At 37.9% G+C, this 10,053-nt stretch overlaps 1 protein-coding gene across 1 annotated transcript; it reads right to left on the bottom strand.

The window, feature by feature from the left end:
- Positions 1 to 715: 715 nt before the first annotated feature.
- Positions 716 to 10,053, bottom strand: LOC134812334 (uncharacterized). The gene is made up of 12 exons (XM_063819720.1): positions 10,005 to 10,053; positions 9,321 to 9,412; positions 9,013 to 9,127; positions 6,850 to 6,992; positions 6,368 to 6,527; positions 3,785 to 3,913; positions 2,977 to 3,078; positions 2,573 to 2,693; positions 2,288 to 2,340; positions 2,021 to 2,040; positions 1,657 to 1,856; positions 716 to 848 (listed from the first exon to the last, which is right to left on the bottom strand). Exons 1-12 carry the CDS (start codon positions 10,018 to 10,020, stop codon positions 716 to 718), a joined length of 1,284 nt encoding a protein of 427 aa, XP_063675790.1. The 5' UTR covers positions 10,021 to 10,053.

The raw sequence follows: 10,053 nt of genomic DNA, 5'->3' as shown, positions 1-10,053 counted from the left end.
GTCATTTCACCGAAATTCTCTGTCAGAGGTTTCATAACTTCATGATTTCTTGACCTTGCAATCGCGTCACGATTTTAACTTCACAAATATCTTCCTATATCCTTGCTTACGTAAAACATTAATTAGGAGTGTTTTCACTGCTAACCATCATAATCATGGACATTGTTAAATATTAGGTCACAGCCTTAACTTTTAAATTCTACGTATAAAAGAAGCTGTAGAAAAGTTCATTTTTTGAGCACTTTTTTGAGTTAAATTGCTAACACCCTGAACTAACACCCTTCACGCTGTTTGCCATGTTGGAGTGAAATGGGATCACACGTACAATATGAATAAAATATGTAAAAGTGTTAAAATGTTGTTTCCAACTTCCTTCGGACCTTATTGTGATCTAAAAGGGACAGACAGTTGACCTGTTCAATGTTATTAGCCTTATTTTGTCTTAAATTAGTGTGCTTAGTCCATTCCGGAAAATTGGTTAAACGAAAGTCAGGATCCGCAGGAAGCTGTGCATTACTCAGACAGTCTCTATACTTTCTAGTTGGAATTCTACAGAAAATTTAACGTCTCACAGCTTTTGATCTCCAGAGGTAAATACCAAGTTTCCGTGCCAGACTATCCTGCGAATCTCTCAAAATTTTCAGAATTCTTGGCTCCTTATTTCCTGAATTCCTCCAACTGCTCGTTCCTGGTTGTGAAGCTAAAGCCCGATCACTTACCCGCTGTAGATTGTGATGCTTTCTAAAGCACTGGTTTCACCGTACTGCATGAACCGTCCGTAAACAAACCACTGAGCGAACCTGCAGTCCATAGCAAGAACGTACGTGCACACCCCGTCTTGTTTGTACCTGGGAGATAGGAGGGTTATTTAATTGTTTAGCTAACTAATTGTTTAGGTGACTAATTGAAGGATTAATTGATTCTTTAGTTAGGTTCACCAATGACCAAAGTTTGTTGGTTTTGCCGACTAAGAAAATTGTTCTTAGTGGCGCCATTCCATTTGATGAGCAGCTTGTAGTGACGTAATGATAAAACTATGCCAGCAACCTTGCTTTTCAATTGATTGAAATATATATATTCAATTTCACAGCACATAACGTTTACGTGTCTCAACCAAGATCGCTACATAAATTGCACGACACATTAATTCATTTAACCTTTATCAGTTGAGCATAAAATAACTCTTGAAATGAGTCTAGAATATGACAATGGTTCTTGGTACGCTTCTAATCAGCTTATTAAAACTCACAGACCCGTTCACCGCGATTTGATGAATCAAGATACATGTATGATATATGATATAATGCTGATAAGTGATAATAGATATATCTCTGCTTTGTTCAATGAAGTAAACTGAAAATGAACGCATTCATTTGTTTATATCGACAGTCTATATCGACACTTAACACGAATAACTGGTCACGTTATGAACATTATGTTCATACTTTATCACCATAGCATATGTTGCTAGTGAATTATTTGATTGTTTTATTAATAGTCGTTTTGTAATTTTTTAAAAATTAATTCAAACATTTTTACTATAACTATTAACTATTTTAAGTTTAATTTAAAACTTTTAAACTGTAACTACTTTAGTTGAAAACTATTAAATTATAATTACTTTAAAAGTTTAAATAAAAGCTTCTCACGACTTACCATCTGTTGTCGAAGGTGGACACCATAGGGTCTCCCATAATTTGACATACGGAACCACCGTCTGCTCTTAATGTAGGCGGGAGAGGTGTGGTGGGGATGAGGTAGGGGGACGTGGATTCGTAGAGACGGGATTCCGTACTTGACAAGGGCTCCGGGGTTATAATTCGGGGGGTGGGTGTTGGAGATGGAGTTGGAGGTGTCTGAAAAAGGTTGTTAGCTGCAACAGTCATTCAAAGTTTTGGTATCAACTTTATATTTAAAGATGATTATTGTTTCTTCCAATAATAGCTTGGGAGATGGGGGTGAGATTTGCGTGAATAAAGTTCCCGCTTAAACTGTAAAATTGAATAAGAGCCCCGCTCACCGTGGGTTCCTGGGGGACAGCTAGGTGGTTACTAGGTAGTTACTAGATTTTTACTATGTGGTTACTATGTGGTTACTAGGTGGTTACTATGTGGTTACTATGTGGTTACTAGATGGTTACTACCGCTCACCGTGGGTTCCTGGGGGACAGCTAGTCGGAAGTGGTTAATATCAGTCATGTCTCTTTGGAGGGGTGCAGAAGGACAATGTACCCCCACACAAACTATATCAGCTCGGGACAATGTGACTGTGTAGGTGATAGTGTTACCTTCCCCTATCAGCTCCCTGCCGCCCATATCTGCCCCCCAATCTTGGTACCACCTGCAGGTGGGAGGGTTACTAGTGTTAGTTAGTGTTAGTGGAGATATGTGGAGATATGTGGGAGTGTTACTAGTGTTAGATTAGCAGGTGGGAGGGTTAGTGGAGATATGTTTCTAGGTGATAGTTAGACTACTACAATATATCAGGATTAGCAGAGTTTCCAGAACAGTTTTAATGCATATTAGCATCTGAGAGTTGTGAGCACACAGTGATTGGTATGTAAGATATGTACATGATTCTTGGTTCTGGTCCAGGGGTGTCTCCAGCAGGAATTCCTCTGCAGGCCAACTCAACCTCGTCCCCGTAATAAACTTCTGTTTCTTGTAGCTCTTCGTACGAGTACTCAGGCAGACCTAGAGAGGGTTCGTTTTGGTGAAATATGCTTTTTTATCAATATCACACCATTCGCGGTCAGCCGACTTGGTTAGCTACCCCTTTGTGATGGTTTTTTAATCATCCAAGGGGGATACAAATATCTCATTCATTCCATAAAAGATGGGGCGGTTAAAAATGGCAAGTTTGTATATACTGATCCAGTTGAACACTCGTTGAACATTTCTAGTATGAGGGCAACATTGATTGCTTTTGACAATTAATGGTCGATTGAAGATCCTAGGATATTATTGGATTGCTTACTGAAGGAGGAGCAAACACCATCGTGGAAGATGTCAAGATCTACTCCCTTGCACTTCTCCTCTTCGATGGAGCACCGTGAGTAGTATACGCCACAATCCGTTCCTGCGACAACATTCCTTTGTAAATTAAGCAGACAACATTTTGGAAGTTAGGTTACACTATCATATTGTGATAGTGTGTGGGCTAGCATTTAACCTTTTTACTCCAGGGTTGAATGTTTGTAATTTCATTGAATGGGGAGGCAATTTTGTTATGCCCTCTCTCTCTCTCTCTCTCTCTCTCTCTCTCCTTTTTCAAGCACAGGTCCTTACTTACCACAGTAGAGGTTGGGATCGGTCTCGTAGTTTTCCCAAGTACAGAAGGGACACCCTAGTAACACCCTAGTAACACCTCGTAACACCCTAGTAACACCCTAGTAACACCTAGTAACACCATAGTAACACCCTAGTAACACCCTAATTACACCTAGTAACACCATATTAACACCCTAGTAACACCCTAGTAACACCCTAGTAACACCCTAGTAACACCTAGTAACACCTAGTAACACCCTAGTAACACCTAGTAACACCCTAGTAACACCCTAGTAACACCTAGTAACACCTAGTAACACTTAGTAACACCGGTCCTTACTTACCACAGTAGAGGTTGGGATCGGTCTCGTAGTTTTCCCAAGTACAGAAGGGACACCCTAGTAACACCTAGTAACACCTAGTAACACCTAGTAACACCCTAGTAACACCTAGTAACACCTAGTAACACCCTAGTAACACCTAGTAACACCCTAGTAACACCGGTCCTTACTTACCACAGTAGAGGTTAGGATCGGTCTCGTAGTTTTCCCAAGTACAGAAGGGACACGAACATTCAGCTATTCCGAGATCGTAGTCTGCTTTGCAAACTTGGGGTGCATCACATACCACTGTGTCACATAAATCTGAGGACGTACGAGAGTAAGAAAAGTGGGGATAAATGGAAGGAGTTTGGAGATTGGGTTAGTAGGTGTGGATTATACAAATATTGAATGCTTTGAAAAGAAAGCTAATTTGGTTTGAAACTTTAATAATAAATAATAATTTTCGGAATCAATATATTATGTACTTGAAAGCAGTTAAATAGTAAACAGTTTAGTTAGCCTGCTAGAATTTGTAGAATACTAACTAAACACCACGTGATGCCCTTATAAGGAATAATGGACTATAATCCTTTGCGAGTCACTATAAGTATGACCGAGGAGGTACAGTTGAAAAAAGTTCACATTTTCATAAAATTCCGCGCCTAAAAGAGCTGGACAAGCCGTAACAATAACATCCTGGCTTAATAAATAATGAAATCGGAAAGTCTGAACGTGTATTACCATGTTACCAAGATTTTACTCTCAATTTCTTCTTGATCAGGTTTACGTTATATGTGATACATCATCAACAAAATATATAGTGTGACCAAGAAGTTGAGAGTTTTCTGATTTTTCTCATTCCTTTTTTTGTGTGCCTCAAGGCACCTCGTTCTTTCTTTGTAGATTATAGAAATCAAGAGGTGCGAAGTCTTCACCGCGACCAAGTGCATCCTCCAATAGATTTGGAGAATTTGGGCTCTTTCTATTGAGTTGGGGAGTTGCCGATTTACCGATTGGTAAATTTTGAATTTGTAAGTCTTTCACTATGCCATTTTGTCGCGAATTTGTTGTGAACTTGTGGAGTTAGAAGCCTTTGCCTTAACACATAAGAAGCTAGAGAAGATATTACAAAGACACCTATAAGGTGGTACTGATCGTTCGAGATTTGTGAAAGTATTTGAAAGTATTTGGATAACTGTCGGCTTGACGCTTTGTAACCTAATGAGCTAATCATGGAGTCGAGTTGGCGGCTTTATAAGCACGTGGATTAAAAGATACATTTTTCTACTCCATTTAAAACTGATTGTTCCGTCGATAAAACTCGAGAAAATAGGAAAGGTTTGCATTCATGCATTGTTAAAACTTGATTAACATTTGCAATGCATGTCTTCTTCTAATGACCATATAATTCTGACGAATAGAGAGAGGCAGAGACTGATTTCTAATCATAAACTCTGTACCCCACTGTTGACCAGCCGCTAAACATGTGTCTGCTAATCCTACTGACGCTTGATTGACTCAGCGTTCACTGTTAATCCAAAATCAAGCTTTTGAGCAGTATTAAATGATATTTTACCCATGATGAGATTATATCTAAATCTGAATAGCATGTTGCCCGTATAAGTGATAATGATTAAAGGTAAACCGCGTCTGTAATCCAGAATGAATGTTAATTTTTAAAAACCTTATGAGGATACTTTTTAATACCGAAGAATTAATTTTTACGACTTAACCTATAAGTATAATAAGTATAATTTCTAAATAAGAGAGTTGCAAAGCTACAAAATTCATGACATTTAAGGAGGACTTTTAACACATTGAAGCACTGTTAAAAGTAGCCGGCATCCTAAATGATACCTTTGATAGATGCTTCTTCTGTCAGAAAGCGATCTGCTGGTTGATATATCTGCCAGGCGCTGCTTTTAGGCGGGTCCCAGACAATACAGCATGTCTCCGGGTCATTACAACACAGTCACAGGTCTGACAGATAGTTGTCCCATAGCATACTTATAGCTGATTTAAAGCTGACTTAAAGTTCACTTATAGCTGACTTATAGTTTTTTAGCTAGATTGAATCATTGTGTGGGTTTTTTGGTCAATGATTTTAACAGTTTATTTAGGTTGCAGATTTGATGCGTTTGCATTAGTGTTGCAGATTTACGATGTCATTTTTGATTTGTCCTTCGTCAATATGCGCATAATAAGTTACAAGGGTTCACAGGCATTTACAAGGATTTTGGGGTTTGATTTGCATTAATTTCCTTAGAAGCATCGCAACCCCAGAAGCTCTATTAGATGTCATATTGTTTGGTTTCTGGCATTATTATTATTTGTAGGTTTTAGTCCCGGGTCCCTTTAAGAAACCCCTTGACAGGTCCATTGATTGTTCGTGAGGTTACTAGACTTCATTCTGATTCAAACCCTGGTACAAACATTGTGACAATGACGGTCAATGATAGTGTGTTACAGTATATTTTACTGTATTATATTATTATCAATCCTGTGATTAAATAATAATAAGGAGACTTTCAAACATTTAAAGGTTCAATCTTTCCTCGGAAAATGACCAGAGAGATTAATCTGCAATTTATATAACCATCCGAACTTAGCATAAATTAGTGATTAGTTACTGCATACTATCGGACTTCTTTACTGCATAATAATAATATCGGAGAAGGGTTCCTAAAAGGGCAGGTGGACTTTACAGGCGGACTTTACAGGCGGACTTTACAGCTAAGGAACTATATGAAGTCAAAAGGTTTCCACGGGACTTACCACCGATAGTAAGGTAAGTATCCTCATAGATAACTCCCTCCCCGTTTTTAGCCACACATCTATACCAGCCCTCGTCTTGTTCTATAGCATAAGTTTGGGCCATCATTGTTTGCACTGCTCGCTTCTCAATATCCACCGAGTTGGAGACAGAGCCAGGTACCTGAGGATAAGCGGAGTTTTAGAGATGGAGCTAAAGAAACCTTCTCTCAAAGAGGTGGTCACTAAGGGTGCATGTGATGAGGGGAAACCTGCAGTCTCAGAATCACAGCTAGATGACCAGGGCGTCCCACTATGCAGGACTCTCTAACTAATCAAACAGAAATATTTTTGTTTTGGCATCGAGCCAAATTGACACAGTCAAACAAGCGTATGCGTTCACTTTGACATGGTCAAACAAGCGTATGTGTTCACTTTGAAGCGCACTACTTTAGTTTCAAGTCACTTTAAGTTCTATTTCTAAGTTTAAGTTCTAAGTTTCATACCGGACTAAGATCAGCGTCTTCCTTATAAACTATTTCGATAAAGGGAGCTGGGGCTCCCTCAGCCATGCACCGTATCTCAAACGGCTCTCCTGGTGCAACGGTCTGGTTACCGGTTATCAGCAGTATTACTGGTGGGGCTGCGTCTGAAAATAAGGGGTTGGGGTTAGTGGAAACATTTATATTTCATGTAGAACTTATTTTCAATTTCAGCCTCCTTTTTCGGAAAATTGTTATATATTAATGCTTTTCAAACAAAGTAACAACGAATTCTTCATGTAGTGCATCCTGGGTTTGGACAGGATATGCCCGTTTAAAATATTTCCATCACGTTATATTACATAATTCTCAATAAATGTAATAGATTTGTAGTGTTGTAATTAGTTAAAAAAATATAGTATGCTGCTAATTGCAGAAAAATGATTGTTATGTATGTTCATTCGAATGTTGGATTGGTCTTGATGTTACCTACCGTGATTAAATTTTTCATTCATATGGGGTGGAGAGCTATTCTCCTATCGGAAATTACTTTGGGACATAAAAGCAATATATTTAATATTGTCCGATGTCTTCACTTTTAGTTATAATAGCAGAAATATTTGCTTCTTTCAGTAATTCATAATTTCCTCTGAAGTAATTTTCGTATTATTTTTTCTTCAGTCCGTCAGCTATATATATAACTTATAATGATTTCTAGAGACATTTTCTTAAGTTAATTATCTGTTGATCAGATCAAGTAAGTAGTAGCAAATTCAGCAGAAAGTTTCCATCGATCTAGGGTATCGTGGGGAACGGAGATTTTGGTTGCAAAAATAAGCACCAACTATCCCACGAAATGAATATGTTTGAAAGTTGTCCAGGTTTCGATTTAATTCTCTTTTGAGGAATGATTATAGTATTTTCTGTGCAGATTTACTGGACACAACCCCAGCACTCTTATATACGTGCTATTATTGAGAATTCTAAGGAAAGTCTCTATTATACTAATCACCACCATTCACTACTACGGTAGGGCCATTGTAATTTGATTTTATTCATCTCCAGCAATTATTGTCTCCCGATGGAAGCCGAAATTATTATCACAATAGTATCTCCCACAATTTTTCCCTGCTTTTCTGACTCCAGTGATATCGCACTATTATTTAATCTCAAATCACGGGCTGATTATAACCGGAAACAAGGCGTGTCGTGACCTTCGCTGTTATTTCAGATTTTGCTACCTCAAGGTTCTTCCAATAGGAATCCACTGATAGTATTGTGAAACATTTCGAGACAGTTTTACTAACATTTCACATGATAAGTGTCACATTCCAGATTATTATAACTAGGCACAGATTAATGATTACGTCAGCTAATTATGGTAAGCAGCTTATATTTTTTAAATGTTAACGCAACAAACTAAAATTGTGTGCTTGCAGAGAAATGCAGAGCAGATGAAGGCGTGCTCCGAATTTTGTAATAGTCGACAAATAAACCAGGTCCGCAGCTGACTAAATGCGCCCTATTTCGTCTTCTCCTCTCAGCACCCACTTCACGTAATTCTTCCTCCCCAATTTTCAAATATTTAGGATTTTAGCTGGTTTAGTACTAATGCTTACGCTATTTCACCAAACAGCTTCAGAGGCAGCCAGCCAATCGAAATCCACTATTTTCGCCTCTTGGTTTATGCCCCCAATTTGACGAAGCTCAGTGGTTTTAGCAAAAATGCACTCAAATTCTAAAATTCTTCGGGCCATGGTTTTCAGTGGAGCTTGCGAGGACTGCCAGTCGCCAGAATTTACTGTCTTAAATTCTATGTTTTTTCACTCCTCTATTATTAAAATTTCGTACCAAGCCATGCTTGAACTTTGAGCAGGCAGAAAAGTTTATCACCTTTAAAGTTAATAACCGTACTTTAACCGTACCTTTAAAGTTAATAACCGTACAACACGGCTTCTTATTAGCAAATAATATTGTCAAACAAGGGTTGAAAACACGTCACTTCCTTTTTATTGGAAAAATGATCTTATTGTCTATTTAAAGAGGATCAGTTGCAACCAAAGTACCAATAAATTATCCAGCATGAATGATCTTGAAATCAATTCTTTCGAATCGAAAGTAAATTAGTAATTTTCAGCGGATTTTCTATGGACTGGTTTTTTGTTTCGGAACATATAAGTCACTTACCCCAGTAAGGGACAGTCTCACTGCTCAGGATGGTGGTGGTCTTTGTTGCTTTGTTCATTCGGTACTGGTTGCAAACTGGTTGCATGTCAGGGGTGTACTGAATGCATTCTCTACCCTGTGGGAGACATATAACGTTAGCTTTGGGGTACTTTTGCTCATATTTTGTGATACAATTTTTAATAATTATTCTGAGAACTTGGATTTAATCCGTGAGTCACAAATTAATGGACCATAGAAATAGATGTTTACAATGATCCCTTTGAAACCCTATAATTATACTTGAGGGATTCGTTTACTAGTTTGTTTACCTGGGGCGTTTCACAAAGGTCATGGAGCTCCATCTGTCTGCAGTGCTTGTGTCCTTTACCCTCTCCTAATCTTAGCGTCGCTACTAGTGCCACTGAAATAATAGGGATTAAGAATCTAGTGTTGTGTTCTTTACCATCTCCTAATCTTAGCGTCGCTACTAGTGCCACTGAAATAATAGTATTTAAGAATCTAGTGTTTTATCCTTGACTTTTCATACTTTTTATTTTCTGCCTCTGTATCCTCATTTTATTTTTGTTTTTTAATCATTGATCGAATTTCTATGAACTGCTGAGCTTGGCCGTAATAAAATAAAGATAAAGATCATAACATGATGTCGAGTATATTGATATACTTCGATTTATTATTTTAAAACTTTCTTAACTCTCGTGGTATACAATTGTGGTCAATTTGATTTAAATTGTGGTCTATGGACGGTTTTTTGTTAAAAAACTGTCCTCTTCATGTTGCAAATTTGTGCAGCTTTTTAAACTTGAAACAAGTCATACATAATAATAGAATAATTTGTCAACCGCGGAACCACAATTTGAATTGAAAAGTTCCTTCTGACAAGAGCAGCAGAACCACAAAATAGTTATAGAAAAATAGGAATGTTATTATAATTCCCAGCGCTGATACATTTTAAACAACAGACGTAACAAACGGTAATTTAGTATTTAGCTTACTGAGTAGAGCTATCATCGTGTATCACGTATCTGGTGTACCTCGTTTCCT

Source organism: Bolinopsis microptera, chromosome 3 (genome assembly GCF_026151205.1).
Source record: "Bolinopsis microptera isolate Bmic1 chromosome 3, MBARI_Bmic_1.0, whole genome shotgun sequence".
NCBI classification, from domain to species: domain Eukaryota; kingdom Metazoa; phylum Ctenophora; class Tentaculata; order Lobata; family Bolinopsidae; genus Bolinopsis; species Bolinopsis microptera.
This window is presented reverse-complemented; position numbering and strand designations above follow the sequence as displayed.

What these genes read in the sequence shown, in the direction of transcription:
- LOC134812334 (XM_063819720.1), bottom strand. An exon ending in TGGTGTTTGCTCCTCCTTCA is followed by an intron (nt 2,694 to 2,976) that starts GTAAGCAATCCA and finishes AACCCTCTCTAG; the next exon opens with GTCTGCCTGAGTACTCGTAC. An exon ending in TCCACCTTCGACAACAGATG is followed by an intron (nt 849 to 1,656) that starts GTAAGTCGTGAG and finishes CCTATCTCCCAG; the next exon opens with GTACAAACAAGACGGGGTGT.